This window comes from Theropithecus gelada, chromosome 10, assembly GCF_003255815.1.
Source record: "Theropithecus gelada isolate Dixy chromosome 10, Tgel_1.0, whole genome shotgun sequence".
In the NCBI taxonomy this organism is placed as follows: Eukaryota; Metazoa; Chordata; class Mammalia; order Primates; family Cercopithecidae; genus Theropithecus; species Theropithecus gelada.
In genome coordinates this window covers 20,874,593-20,890,566 of record NC_037678.1, presented here as the reverse complement: position 1 = coordinate 20,890,566, position 15,974 = coordinate 20,874,593, and the positions used below count along the sequence as shown (strand labels likewise).

Here is a 15,974-nt window from a genome sequence, read left to right as displayed (position 1 = left end):
AGTCTCGATCTCCTGACCTTGTGATCCACCCGCCTCGGCCTCCCAAAGTGCTGGGATTACAGGCTTGAGCCACCGCGCCCGGCCTACTTGTGTGATTTTAAAACATAATCTTTTCACTTATTTTTCTTTTTTAATTATAGGTGTTCATGAAGTCATTTCCCTATACGGTTAGAAAAATTAATAAAATACTCTTAGCTTGCTTTTTGGGGTAGATTAATGCAATTTCAGATGAAAGCCAGGAAGTAACTGTCATTTGTAGGGGAAAAGGGCTATATGTGCTGGTCAGACCAACAGAAGCACTAAAGTCAATTTAATCATTTGGTGGCTCATGTAATATTTGCTGAGTATTCACCAGGCCCGGGGTGGGGAGGGAGCATGGGAGTAGTTGACCGTCTCATAGGCAGGCACTAAAGCAAGTATCTGCCGTCAGTGATTTGCCCAAGGTCATTCAGACAATCTTGGGCAAAGCTAAGGGCAGAAGGGCGGAATTCATGGCTTTGGGATTGCATTTTGTGCCTCCCATATTCTACTTCCCTGAAAAATGAGTAATTGAGAAAACAGAAAATGGGCCCTCATTCAACTAAAACATATGCTTCCTTTTATGCTTTGATCAAGAATATTAGCAAGAGGAAAAATGTGTCCTTTCAATCAGTATCACCCTGACAGTGATGAAGCAGTCATTGGCACTTTGATTAAATCCGAGCACTTCCTAGCCTGGAGTTGAGTTCCTTTTCACACACTTTCTCCCCAGTGAGAGTAGACCCGGGCTCTCAAGGACACCACCTCTCTTTGAAGGGCTTCCATCTCAAAGGCTATATTTTCTTTCCATGGATTTTTGGGCCACAAATTCAAAGGCCACCTGTAGAAAAAAATCACTTTTCAGGGAACCAGCAGATGTTTGCTTAAACAGATTTCACTGTAGGAAAGCCCTGCTAATTTGGATCCTACTAATTTGGAGATGAAAGTGATTCACAGACAACATATGTGGCTCACATGGAGGAGGATGTTCTAGCTATTTTTTCCGGTGTAAATTTTAAGGATCTTACAAATAAAGGTAATCTATGGCTTAAAGTCTTCATTTGGGAAACTAAGTCTTACTATGGCATGCTTCCAGTTTCTAGGACTGCTGATTAATAGTTAAGGGATATCTGATTATAATATTAATAAGATCTCACTTGCCCATAGTGTTTTCCAGTTTTACCAAAGCAATACAAATGAATATTTTGTGTGACACTCAGTGTAGTCTTTCCGGAAGCCAAGGCTTAAGAGTATTATGCCTGTTTTGCAGATGAGGAATATAAGGCTCAGAAAGGAATTTGTGATTTGTCCAAACTCACAATACTTTTATGTTAAGCCTATTTTGATGAAATTTATAGCCCACTTCTCGATGGAGAGGATTTCAGGCCAAATGGAATGAGTGGAGCTGGGATGGGAACCCTGGTGTCCAGGCTGCCTAAGTTAGCACATTGCACTTGCCTCTCACTGTCTAGCGTGAGGGAGGTCTTTGGGTAGCAAGCCCTGCCTTTCACTAAAGGCTAGTTTCATTTATATGATCACATTTGTCTAAGTTTTTCAGTAAGTCATACTGGTTCCTTCCATTATATTCAGCTTGTTTTCTTCCACAACCTTTCTGAAACAGAAAGGAACTTTAGAAGTGTGGAAGGGAAAGCGAATTGAGCTCATTAACACATGGAATGTAATTATGCACAAATGTATTCATTACAGTATTTCAGCTGTTGGAATGATATAGACACAGTTAATTCCAAAGCATAAAGAAACAATTACCCTCAAAGTATAAATACAAATACTAATCACATGGTTCAGTTAACAAGAACCATATTTGAGTTATACTTGAATAAAAAATGTAGGCAGGGACCGGCATAGTGGCTCACACCTATAATCCCAGCACTTTGGGAGGCCAAGGCGGATGGATCACCCGAGGTCAGGAGTTCCAGATCAGCCTGACCAATATGGTGAAAACTCATCTCTACTAAAAATACAAAAATTAGTGAGGTGTGGTGGTGTGTACTTGTAGTTCCAGCTACTTGGGAGGCTGAGACAGGAGAATTGCTTAAACCTGGGAGGCAGAGACTACAGTGAGCTGAGATTGCGCCATTGACCTCCAGCCTAGGCAACAGAGTGAGACTCCATCTCAAAAAAAAAAAAAAAATGTAGGCAGGGTTTTTTTGGTGCAATCACATGACACACTAAACCATCTTGCAGTGTTTAAATCACCTGTTGGATTGTATATTGACCATTTGGTGTTGGAAATGTGTTCTTATTAAAAATGACTTTGGGAGAGAATGGCATATAATGTATGAATCTTGTGTTGCTGCATGCAGACTCCTAGTGATCAGAAGAGAGAAAAGAATTGTGGGAGGGGAAGCTTAGTTTCTTCGTACTCTTTAATGCAAATCAGGGACAGAGTACCAAAGTGCAATTGAGTTAGAAAATTGAGTATGTGTAAAGTATAGGTAGAGAGTGGCAAGAGTTGAGTCTGGAGAGGTATGCAGGAAATCAGATCATAAAAGGTCTTAACTTTATCCTGTGGGTGATGCAGTGAAGGGTTTATATTTTAGATAGAGCCTGTAGTGGCTGTGTGATGGACAGATTGGAGTGAGACAACTTTGGAAACAGGGAGACCCATTAGAAGGCTGTGGTAGTTGCCCTGGTGAGAAAATATTAGGTTCACACTTCAGGTGGTTGGTTGGATGGGGGCTGACTGATATAAAAATATCCAGGAGATAAAAAGTTGATTAGATGGTGCTATACTCTGCATATCCCTTTTTTCCATATCCTTTTACAGAATGATATTTTTTCTCCCACTCAGCATCTACTTTGAGATGTATCCATGTTGTGTATATAGATGTAGCTCATTGATTTTAACTGCCGTATGGTAACCACTGATAAATATACTTAGTTTATCTGTTCCCCTTCTGAGGGAGAGGTAGTTTGTTTCTACTTTTTCCCTATTATATAAACAGTGCTGAAATGAAGATCCTTTTACGTGATTCCTTATGTACATGTGCAAATGCTTTTTCCCCTTAAGGTAGGTGCCTACAAAAATAAATGCATACATACATACATACATATAAAAGATAGCCGGGTGCAGTGGTGGGCACCTGTAGTCCCAGCTACTTGGGAGACTGAGGCAGAAGAATTGCTTGAATCCAGGAAGCAGAGGTTGCAGAGAACCAAGATCACACCACTGCACTCCAGCCTAGGCAATGAAGTGAGACTGCATCTCAAAAATAAATAAATAAATAAATAAAGTTAAAAAATGTAAAAAGGTAGGTGTCTAGAAGAAGAATTACATAAGAGGTTGACAAAAGAAGTGAACCCAAATATAAAAAAAATCTTAAGTTGATAAGAAAAAGACAAATGCTATGAACAGGGCACGAACAGGCACTTTATAGAAGAGAAAACAAGAATGGTCATAAATACAAAAAGATGTTTCATCTCACATGTGATCAAGAAAAAGAAAAAGCAACAATAAGGCAACATTTCAAACCCATAAGATTGGCAGGGATTACTAGATTGGGTAACTATCTAGTAATCCCTAGATGTTGGTGCTCATTTACCTGCCAAAGGGATTGTGAAATTGGCATAACCTCTGTAGAGCACCAGGTGTGGAAGAGGCGGGTGGAAGTGAGGAGACACACTGCTGGCTGTTCTAGGTGGCTACTCCAGAGGAATCGCTGCACACACATCCTTTCCATTTAAAACTGTCACAACAGGCCGGGCGCGATGGCTCAAGCCTGTAATCCCAGCACTTTGGGAGGCCGAGACGGGCGGATCACGAGGTCAGGAGATCGAGACCATCCTGGCTGACACGGTGAAACCCCATCTCTACTAAAAAATACAAAAAACTAGCTGGGCGAGGTGGCGGGCGCCTGTAGTCCCAGCTACTCGGGAGGCTGAGGCAGGAGAATGGCGTGAACCCGGGAGGCGGAGCTTGCAGTGAGCTGAGATCCAGCCACTGCACTCCAGCCTGGGCCACAGAGCGAGACTCCGTCTCAAAAAAAAAAAAAAAAAAACAACAAAACTGTCACAACAGCTAGACCCACTTCATTTTTGTTTCTTTTTGAGACAGCAGAGTCTCTCTCTGTCACCCAGGTGGCACAATCTCCGCTCACTGCAACCTCTGCCTCCCAGGCTCAAAGGATCCTCCCACTTCAGCCTCAGCGTATGCCATTTTTTTGTGTTTTTTGTAGAGACAGGGTTTCCCCTTGTTGCCCAGGCAGGTCTCAAACTCCTGGGCACAAGCTCTCTGCCCGCCTCAGCCTCCAAAAGTGCAGGGATTACAGGCATGAATCACTGCACCTGGCCCCATGTCATTTTCATTTAACTGCTGAACTATTATCTCATAGAAAGGAGGGACTGGATTATTTAAATATATCTTTATTGGTAGATATTTAGGTTTGTTTTTCTTTCTGTTATTTTTCTATTGGTGAAACAGATGCAATGGACATCCTTGAATATGCATCTTTGGGCATATATGAATAATATCTCCCTATAATAGATACCAAGACATGGCATAACTGGGTTAAAGAATAAGATAATTAGTATAATAATAAAAAAAAAAAAGAATAAGATAATTTAAAATGTAAGTAATGTGAAACAAAAAAAAAAAAGCCAGACACAAAAGGCCACATACTTTATGCTTCCACTTACCTGTATATGAAATGTCCAGAACAGGCAAATCCATAGAGACAGAAAGTAGATTTAGTGGTTGCCAGGGGAGGGGAGAAGGAGGAAATTAGGAGTGACTGGTATTGGCCAGGCACGGTGGCTCATGCCTGTAATCCCAAAGTTTGGGAGGCTAAAGCGGGTGGATCACTTGAGGCCAGGAGCTTGAGACCAGCTTGGCCAACATGGCGAAACTCCATCTCTACTAAAAAATATACAAAAATTAGCCAGGTGTGGTGGCATATGCCTGTAATCCAGCTACTAGGGAGGCTGAGGCACGAGAATCAGTTGAACCCGGGAAGCAGAGGTTGCAGTGAGCTGAGATTGCACCCCTGCGCTCCAGCCTAGGGTGACAGAGTGAGACTCTGTCTGAAAAATGAAAATAAAAAAGGAGCCACTGGTCCAAAAAAAAAAAAAAGAAAAAATGAGTAAGACCTACTATTTGATAGCACAACAGGGTGGCTATAATCAATAATAATTGTACACTTAAAAATAACTCCAAGAATGTAATTGGATTGTTTGTAACACAAAGGATAAATGCTTGAGGGGATGGACACCCCTTCTCCACGATGTGATTATTTCACATTGCCCGCCTGTATCAAAACATCTCATATACTCCGCAAATATATATATACCTACTATGTACCCACAAAAATTAAAAATTAAAAATTAAATTACAACTTACAAAGGTTAAGAAACGAAATTAGGAGTGATGGCCAGTGGGTACAGGATTTCTTTTTGGGGTAATGGAAATGTTCTGGAATTAGGTAGTGGTGATGGTTGCACAACATTCTGAATATACTAAAAAACACTGAATTGTATACTTAATGTGGTAAATTTATGTATATAAATTTTGTCTCAATAAAAAATTTAAATAGATACAGCCAGATCACCCTCCAAAAGTGATGTCATGATTTAACTTTCAGTAACAGTGTGTGAGAATACCTGTTTTTCCACATCCTTTCCAACAGGAGATACTATCAGTCCTTAAAATTTTTGCTAATTGATAGAAAAATATTTTTTTAAATTTGCACTTCCTTGATTGCTATTGGGACTGAACATCTTTTCATAAACTTACTGGCCATTTGTATTTCTTTGTTCTGTGAATCAACCGTTTGTGACTTGCCTACTATTGTATTGTTTGTTTCTTTTCTTCTTTCCTTCTTTCTTTCTTTTTCTTTCTTTCCTTTTTTCTTTCTCTCGCCTGCCTGCCTGCCTTCCTTCCTTCCTTCCTTCCTTCCTTCCTTCCTTCCTTCCCTCCCTCCCTCCCTTTCTTTCCTTTTCTTTTCTTTCTTCCTTTCTTCCTTTCCCAGGTTCAAGTGATCCTTCTGCCTCAGCTGGGACTATAGGCGTGCACAACCACGCCCAGCTAATTTTTTTATTTTTAGTACAGATGGGGTTTCACCATGTTGGCCAGACTGGTCTGAAGTTGCTGATCTCGGGTGATCCACCCGCCTTGGCCTCCAAAAGTGCTGGGATTACAGGCATGAGCCACTGCACTCAACCTGTTTATCTTTTTCTGATTGATTTGTAGATGTTCCATGTATTACGGGTTATCAACCTTTTGTCTATTTTACATATCAGACTGGTCAATCTTTTTCTTTGTATGTTTTGAGTGACCTTTAAAATGCCTTTACCAACCATTGTTATATCCATACTCTGTTATGTTTTCTGGTATTTTTATGGATTTTTGTTTGTAGGTTTAAGAATTTATTGACTGGTATGTGGGTATAGTAGGTAGGGGGTCTGTCTTTTTTCTATACATGTAGTAATCTAACCTTCATGTTTTTGAAATCCTACTCAGAGCATTTTATTTCATTTCTCATAGTTATAGACAGAGGAAATTATTTCATATCCAGATAGAGGCTCCATTTAACCTAAGTATTGGCTCCACAAGTCTTTTAAATGGTAAACTCCTTGAATTTAAATTCAATTAGTTTATGTCAGGAGTAGGTCCAGGTTTTCTGGGTCTGAATTTTAATAATTTAGGGGAGTGTCTTCAATGCAAGAGTACCAAATTAGGTGCAGGCCTATGAAAGTGCAGAGACCTGAAGTCCAAGCTTCCCTAGCTTCCCAGTAAATTCACCCCAGTTACATTATCAGAATGCATCTGTTACATAAAAGGATGAGGAGCAGCCATCTCCATCCCTGGAGTGGTATGACTTTCTTTTGTATTCACCAGCTACCCTACCACAACTTCAGGATTTTTTTCTTCCCTTGTTGTTTAAAGGGACATTTAAGAGCAGACACATACATCAAGGTGGCTTTAATGTTGGAAGCGGAGTTAGTCCAGTGGAGAAGTTCTTTCAGCAGGGTCTTTGCCACCTCTGCATTGCTCGAATGTGATGTATTTGATCAGTGGACTAGCTGAGAGCTTGGTAGAATAATGGGGATTGTTAATCTTGCATGCCTTTGGAACCTGAATTTACAACTTTAGCTTTGCATATCTGCTTGCTTTTGCATTAGAGCTTGGTCAGCACTATTGAGAGATTTGCAGATGCAACTAACAGGGCTTTCTTTAGCATCCTACCCTTTCAGAAATCCAGGAGGCAAACAATGATCAATGTTGTCATAAGTAATGCAGAGGATGGCAATAATAATAATACCTGACTTTCACCAAGAGCCATGTGCTGTGCTAAATGCTTACCTGTGTGTATTGTTTTACTTCATCCTCATCATCCCCTGTAAGGCAGATGCTCTTATGACCCTCACTCTACAGATGAGGAAGTTGAGGCTTAGAGAGAGGATGCCTTACTCAAGCCCTCAGAAGGGGTACTCCAGCACCCCCCCACTTCCCTTCAAGATCCTCTAAGGCCAGTACTCTCATCTGACAAATAAGAAGACAGATTTGGAGAGACCTGAGATCTTTTGGACATCAGGTTGTATGTATCAAGCATAGTTTTATTTATTTTATTTTATTATTTTTATTATTATTTTTTTTTGAGATGGAGTTTCGCTCTTGTTGCCCAGGCTGGAGTGCAATGGCATGATCTTGGCTCACTGCAACCTCCGCCTCCCAGGTTCAAGCGATTCTTCTGCCTCAGCCTCCCGAATAGCTGGGATTACAGGCATGTACCGCCACGCCCGGCTAATTTTGTATTTTTAGTAGAGACAGGGTTTCTCCATTTGGTCAGGTTGGTCTCGAACTCTCAACCTCAGGTGATCTACCTGCTTAGGTCTCCCAAAAGTGCTGGGATTACAGGCGTGAGCCACCGCGCCCGGCCAAGCATAGTTTTAAAAACTTTGCTGGTCTTATTTAATTCAATCCCTGTAAGAGTCCTGCAAGATAAATACTATTCTTATTCCTGTTTTACAGATGAGAAAGCTGAGACACAAAAATTTCCAAGCTCACATAGCTACTATGTGAAAGATGTAGGATAAAACCTTAGGCAGCCTGCCTGCAGAGCCAGGCTCCTACCCTCACTCTACAGCTGCCTTGCAGGGAGTACTGTTAAAGCTTAGTACAGTTATGACTTACTACATCACGTCTCTGAGCCCCCCAGAAGCAGAGAGATACCAAGGCCTTTCATTTATAATTTCTAAGTTATTATTATTATTATTATTTTTTTTTGAGGTGGTGTCTCGCTCTATCACCCAGGCTGGAGTGCAGTGGCCAGATCTCAGCTCACTGCAAGCTCCGCCTCTGGGTTTACGCCATTCTCCTGCCTCAGCCTCCCAAGTAGCTGGGACTACAGGCGCCCGCCACCTCGCCCGGCTAGTTTTTTGTATTTTTTAGTAGAGACGGGGTTTCACCGTGTTAGCCAGGATGGTCTCGATCTCCTGACCTCGTGATCCGCCTGTCTCAGCCTCCCAAAGTGCTGGGATTACAGGCTTGAGCCACCGCGCCCGGCCATTTTTGTTTTTATAGACAGGGTCTTCCACTGTCACTCAGGCTGGAGTGTAGTGGCACAATCACAGCTCACTGCAGCCTTAACCCCTGGGCTCAAGTGATTCTCCCATTTTGGCCTCCCAAAGTCCTAGGATTACAGGCATGAGCCATGGTGCCCAGCCTAGTTTTTTAAATGAAGAAATGCCTAAACTATGTTACAAAAACTGTGGCATATTTAAAATGTTTAAATTTGACAAATTAGGTCAGGTGCGGTGGCTCACACCTGTAATCTCAGCACTTTGGGAGGCCAAGGTGGGTAGATCCCAAGGTCAGAAGTTCGAGACCAGCCTGGCCAACATGGTGAAACCCCATCTCTACTAAAAGTACAGAAATTAACCCGGCGTGGTGGCATGCACCTGTAATCCCAGCTACTCAGAAGACTGAGGCAGGAGAATCGCTTTAACCTGGGAGGTGGAGGTTGTGGTGAGCTGAGATCGTGCCATTGCACTCCAGCCTGGGTGACAGAGTGAGACTGTCTCAAAAAAAAAGAAAAAAATTGACAAATTAATTCCCTTAAGATTCAAAAAAATAATGCAATACAATTCTGCTACTTGAAAGATAACTATGAGATTCAAAAGAAATATTAATTCACGGGACTTTTACAGTTAAGGTGATATGGGAATGAGGCATGATTTAAAGTTAATAATGAATATCTTCTTTCACTCCTGTGTCTATAGTTTTAGGCCACTTCATTTGGAGAACACACCAGAAATCTTAACTTGAGGCTTTTTGAGAATGAAAGGACAGAATGAAATAATTAGAAATTTGGTGGTATATAGAACCAGCAGCCTTGTGCCTGATCCTTTGTTTTTTCACTGTTGGTGGCTAAAAGAATAAATGTTTATAGAAGATTTTACTGAAGTACTGAGCTTTGTTGTTTCTGGTAAAACGAAGAGCCACTGTATGCTGATTTATAAGAGATAGGCTTTGATTTTATATTCTACTGTATGTGTCAGTTAGTTTCTTTTAAAACATTCTTTAACATTTATTTCCTGATCAGACTTGAGTTTTCTAGGAAAGAAAGGAGTTTTTTTTTTTTAAATCAGAGAATAAATGTCCAAGTCATTGTCCCCAGAGGGATAAATTAAAACGCAGGGCCTATTTCCAACCCCATTAGTGACTTCTCTGTAGCTTTAGGAAGATCAATTAACCTTTTACTCACTTCTTTGTCTGTACAATAGGAATGGCAGTGTTGTCATCAGATTTTTCCAAAGTATTTTTCAGAGACTTGAGTGAAAGGTATTAAAAATACTGCCTGCATTATTCCTGGATCCCCCTAGTAATGGGCTCCAATTACCAGTCACTTAGAAGAATTTATAGGTAGGACTCTTATCATATGTTGCTAATCACAACTTTCACAGTTATGATTTGGTGTTTTAATTGAAAAGCTACTGTTTTGGAAGTGACTGCTTTCTTTGAGGGTTAGAAAACATGCCCACATTTCCATACAAATGTCACATTCTTATTAGCACATCACCCATCCATCGCTTACAGGATTATGCAACTCTGTTCATAGATATAATCAGCTTTGTATTTTCATTCAAGGATAACAAACTAGCAAGGTTGAAATCTTGACTTGTCATCGGAATTGAATTGCTCCCTGGAGCTGGGAGGGAATGAGATTGGTCCAGCTCTGTTCAGAAATGGCAATTGTCTTTAGAATCTCAATCGCCTGCTCTCCCTTTCTTCTTTCCAGTATGGCGACTACGACCCCAGTGTTCACAAGCGGGGATTTTTGGCCCAAGAGGAATTGCTTCCAAAAAGGGTAAGAGATTAAATACCCTTTTCGGGAAGACATAGCAGATATGTGGTCTAAAAGAAAGCTAACCAAAGGACTTGAAGGAATATTGGAAGTACATAGCAATTTAATTTTAATAAATATTTTATAATCTCCAGTGAAGAGTGTGGGATCTCTGTTAAGAATATTAAAAAGCAAAGGTTTGTGGAGTTAGTTTGGGGTCACCAGGAGTAGCATGGCCTGTAAATGTTTTTTCTAGCATGGTGGTTTTTTAAATGCAGTTGAGCATCATTGATTCCCAAAGAGTAGGCTGGAGCAGAGTGTATTCAGCTCGGGGAATTGAGCTGTTTGCAGTGGCGAGAGGTGGATAGAGGAGATGAGGTAGGGGTGGGCATTGTGGTTTTTAATCCTCAGCGTTGTTCATCTTATTCATTAGCCACAGACACAGGCCCGCCCTCCCTTTTGCTCCTGCCGATTTTATAGCCCCACTCATCTGTCACTGGGTAATAAAGGCCCGTTCCTCACCTCTTGCTGCCTTTACCTGTCCCTCGATGGCTTCTGAGCATGTGAAGGTCTGAGAAGAGTAAGCATTGCTTCTGACTGAGCTCCGCTGTCAGAGGTGGTCTCTGGGATGTACCACCCAGGCAGGGAACAGGGGCACTGCCAGATGAGGGATGCACCTAAGTCTGAGTTATGCAACTTTCTGAGTTGCTCCTCCAATAAAATGGTGCCTTATTTACACGCCCTCTTTGTGTGTGACTGTCTCCCTGGGTGTAGCTTTTTAAAAATAGCTTTACTGTGTTGTAAAAATGATGCATAATTATAAAAGTGGCAAAAATACCAAATTTACTTCATGTGTAAGTTTTTTATTTTGCTCTGTTTTTTGGTAGGTAATAAATCTGTATCAGATGACTCCGGAAATGTGGGAGGAGAGAATTACTGCCTGGTACGCAGAGCACCGAGGCCGAGCCAGGTGAGGCCCATTCATTGTTGGTTTACATTCCTTTATGGGCTTTTTTATTTTCATTTTTTGCCTTAAAGAACTGCAAAACTAGGGCATGCTTGTTGAACAAAATGCAGTACTGAAGTCTATAAAAGAAAAAGGGAGAGCTGGGAGTAACCTTGGTCTTCAGTTTTGTTTGTGTCCTTTTCTAGTACGTGTGACATAAAGTAGGTATGTGTACTGCCTATCAGGATATATAGACCTGTACTCATTGGTAATTAAGTTTACTTTTTTTTTTTTTTTTTTGAGACGGAGTTTTACTCTTGTTGCCCAGGCTGGAATACAATGATGTAATATCGGCTCACCGCAACCTCCGCCTCCCGGATTCAAGCGATTCTCCTGCCTCAGCCTCCCAAGTAGCTGAGATTACAGGCATGAGCCACCATGCCTGGCTAATTTTGTATTTTTAGTGGAGACAGGGTTTCTCCATGTTGTTCAGGCTGGTCTCGAACTCCCGACCTCAGGTGATCCGCCCACCTCCACCTCCCAAAGTGCTGGGATTATGGGCATGAGCCACCGTGCCTGGCCTGGTAATTAAGTTTAATTTTAATATTTTTTATTATTTTTTTTTGAGACAGAGTCTTGCTCTGTTGTTCAGGCTGAAATGCAGTGGCGCCATCTCAGCTCACTGCAGCCTTAACCTCCTGGGTTCAAGCAAACCTGCCTCAGCGCCCCCAGTAACTGGCGCTACAGGCACACGCCACCATGCCCAGCTAACTTTTCTGTTTTTAGTAGAGATGGGGTTTCACCATGTTGCCCAAGCTGGTCTTGAACTCCTGGGCTCAAAGCAATTTGCCCACCTCGGCCTCCCAAAGTGCTGGGATTAGAGGCGTGAGCTGAGCCACTGTGCCCACCCTTAATTTTAAGAATTCTATTGTATGGCTATCCCATTGCTTTTGCATCCATCCCTTTATTGATGGCATTTGAGTATCTGTAGGTTTTTCACTTTTACAGAAATTTCTGCAGTGCACAATCTTTTATTTTTATACAATTGTATGAGTAGTTCTGAGGATATATTCTTTAAAACAAGAGTTGTTAGGTCAAAGGATGTGAGCATTTTGCATTTTGACAGGTACCACCAAATTGTTCTCCAAAAAGGCTGTACCTGTTTATACCTGCCTGTCGACAAGTGTTATGAGAGTGTCCCACCCCCCACCCCAGTCTATCCTCAACACTTGTTTTTATCAATCTAATTTTTGTCATCTAAAAAGTGAAAACTTTTATCTCATGTTAGAATTGTCATTCCCTTGATTATGAATTGATCATGTTTTCATTAGCCTTCAACGTTTTTTTTCTCTTCTTCAAATCAGTTTCCTAACACTTTTTTTTTTTTTTAAACTTAAGTGCAACATGCATATGGAAAAGTAGACAAATTATAAGTATACAACTTGATCAATTATCGTAAGGTGAAAACACCATGTAACACCGGAGGAAGAAATAACCTTTGTCTTCCCACCCCCAATTCCCCTTTCTTCCTCCCCAAAGGTAACCAGTCTCCTGATTTTTAATTCCAGATTGGTGTTGCCCATTTTAAACTTTGTATTCTGTTTTTTGTGTCTCCTTTTACTCAACATCATATTGTTGCCCATTTTAAACTTTGTATTCTGTTTTTTGTGTCTCCTTTTACTCAACATCATATCGTCAGATATGGGTTTGTGGCATGTGGCAATAGTTTTTTCATTTTCATTGCTGTATAGACTTCCACTGTATTAGTATACTACAAATTATTTATTCATTCTACTAATGATGGACATTTAGGTTGTTGGGTTGTCTCCTGGTTTTTGCTATTACAATAGTGTCAATTTCCCAAAGTAATTGTACCAATTTACATCAACGTGTGTGATTTCTGATTTCTCCACCTGTTCACCAACACTTGGCGTTCTCTCAGGATGGGTTTTTAATATTCACTTGAGAGCATTTGGAGATTGGAGAGAGAAGGAAGAGGACAAGGTCATAGGAAGACTTGAGTTAAAATATTTCAGTATGATACCTGTTTGAGAGTTTTCTGCAAGTTATTGCTACTTCAATAGCTTACTTTAAATTATAACTTAGATGAAGGTGATTTGACTTGGGTTTTACAACCCAGATAACTCTTGCCCTAACCTCCAACAATACTCAGGAAGCTTGCAGAGAGAGAGAGCTGTTTCACTTCCAAAACCTTCCAGGTAAAGAAAGTACACAAAGGAAAAGCAAGAACTTAAATAAAATTCGAACACCCAAATCTGTTTGAGGGTAAAAGATAACATACCGCATACTCTTCTTGAATTACTTGAGATGAGTTTACTGTTTACCAAGGGCAAGGTGGGAAACTAAGGCCAAGAAACACCGTGATGAGTCTGTTCTCTGACTCTTTTAATGGGGATGGGAAATTCTGCTCGACCTCAGTGTGTTTAATAGACTCAGGGCCGGGCAGAGCTTTGCTGGTATCTGCTGTGGCTTTTGTCTTCTGGCAGCGACGTGGCTCTAGAGGAATGGCAGGGCCAGAATGCCTGGTTTGGTGCCCACCCACTCTCCACCCATCTCACTTAGCTCCGATGACAGTGTCTTCCATTCTCCCCACAGGGATGAAGCCGAAATGGAATATCTGAAGATAGCTCAGGACCTGGAGATGTATGGTGTGAACTACTTTGCAATCCGGGTGTGTTGAAACCTCTCTGAGCTCCTTGTGTAGTAGAATGAGGGCCAGACTGCTAAAATGGTTACTTCTTCATTCCAAGGTGATAGACTCTTTCATGGTTCTATGGTAAAGAAGAAAAGAGGAAGGAAAGATAGGTCTTAGTGCCTAACTTTCTATTTTTGGACTTCAATTAGATCATAGGTAATTAAGTGTCACTTGAGCCTTGGGGGACTTGGACCTGGTTCTGCTCTCAGCAGAAACCTGTTTGAATGCTCTGAGTGTAAGATTTGATTATTTCTGGCTCTGTGAGATCTCAGTCCACAGGGAACACCGGTAAGTACTTTCCCCCTCCCCCACACAACAACCCCCTGCACCCCCATCCCGACCCCCCAGGCACTAGGAGAGTAGATCTACCTTTATAGATTACTGATTTGTTTGGGATTCTCACTATGAGGCTAATTGGTTTTCTATTCAAACCATTAATAGTCTGCTGTCTGCTGGGAACCCACTGCTTCTGCGGGGAGAGGCATTTGTGTGCGGCCCACATCTGGGCCTTTGGAATGTCTTTCTCCTGTGGGTCAGTATCTGGATGCAGTGTATAAGCAGCTTCTTCCAAAGGGATGCATGCGATTTGCCAAAGCATTTCACTATGGACTGCAAACTGCAGAGGAGTAGATGTTAAAACAATCAGGCGGGTCCACCTTTATTTTCATAGTCATGCTTTGCTTTCCCTTATTGGGTTCCTACAGTTGTTGTATTAAATTCAGGTAAATTGAAATACATTTTAAATATTCTAGGATAGCTTTCTACTTAATTTGTATTTTGTAAATATGGATTTGTATGGATTACTCTGCATAAGAAAATAAGGCACACTTAAAGTGCCTAAAAGGTGCTCCATCATAGTACAGGAAGTTCTTTTCTAAAGTTCTGTCAGTTTGTATTTGCTAATTGCTTGGTTTCTTTAAGGTCAAACTAATGTAACACATTTCTGTGGTTTTGTCAACTCAACTCCTCTTGCCCCATGTGCTGGCCACCTAGATTCTAGAAAACTAAAGTTTTATAATCCTCAGAAAACAGTTTTTTGGTTTTTAAAAATATTTTTTGTTTTTTAGAGGTGGAGTTTTGCTATATCACCCAGGCCTGCTAGGCTCAAGTGATCCTTCCACCCCAGCCTTCCAAGTAGCTGGGGTGTGTACCACTGTGCCTGGCTGAAAAAGTTTCTCATTAGGGAATATTTCTACATCAGTCAGACTAATGGATACTGTTTTTTGTTTATGTTTCCTATATCGAGCAATAGACAAAGCTACTAGCTATTTTAGTGTCTTTTATGTTAAATTAGTTTTAAAAGGGGCTGCTTGAGTCTCCACCTGTCTCTGTTTAATCTCTAGAAGTGTTGGAGTCATAATGATAGGAGGTAGAAGCCTGAATCTTTTTAAAAAAATTTAAACTAAATAGTCAGAAACACAATGAAATATCTCATTTTCCAAAATGTACTGCAGATTTAAAAGTACAAAGCCTCACTTCTATTAATGCAGTAGCTTTCTTAGCTTTGCAGACAAGCAGAAGAATCTTTCGTGGTTTGATGATAGCGTCTGACTTTGGGATGTTAGGAGTAATAAGATTTACGCTGGAGTACTCACTCCTCCATCTGATGTCTGCTGTTAGATTGGTACTTCTCTTCACAGTCCCAGTACCTTCTCAGTTTACAGATCTGTTTTTCTGCCCTTGAGTCTTGGTTCAATTTCCATTATCAGCAAGGGGTCAGGAGCTGTAGTATCCCTGTGCAGCCAGTTTCCTTCCACTCTGTCCTTAGCAGGGTCAGTGCTGTGGGAGCCCGGGGCACCCACCGTGGGCTACTCTGACTGCTGGCCAGGACCGCTGTCAGGGGCAGAGCATAGGTAGGACCGCTGTCAGGGGCAGAGCATAGGTACGGCTTTTAGACAGCTTTGTTGATGAATAGAATTCCTTTTGATAATGTATTTCCCAACATGCAATTATTAAAAATTTCAAACTTACAGGAAAATTGAAAGAATTTTTC

General features: G+C 41.2%; 1 protein-coding gene across 11 annotated transcripts in view; it reads left to right on the top strand.

The window, feature by feature from the left end:
- NF2 (neurofibromin 2) overlaps window positions 1-15,974 on the top strand; it is a 100,783-nt gene that overhangs the window by 44,950 nt on the left and 39,859 nt on the right. For 10 of the 11 annotated variants that reach the window (XM_025399493.1, XM_025399495.1, XM_025399499.1 and 7 more), the window contains 3 exons: window positions 10,275-10,343; window positions 11,207-11,289; window positions 13,882-13,957. The exons of the other annotated variant lie outside the window; for it this stretch is intronic. In XM_025399493.1, coding sequence (XP_025255278.1) covers window positions 10,275-10,343; window positions 11,207-11,289; window positions 13,882-13,957 — 228 coding nt within the window. The remainder of the gene's footprint in view (window positions 1-10,274; window positions 10,344-11,206; window positions 11,290-13,881; window positions 13,958-15,974) is intronic. 11 annotated transcript variants of the gene reach the window in all.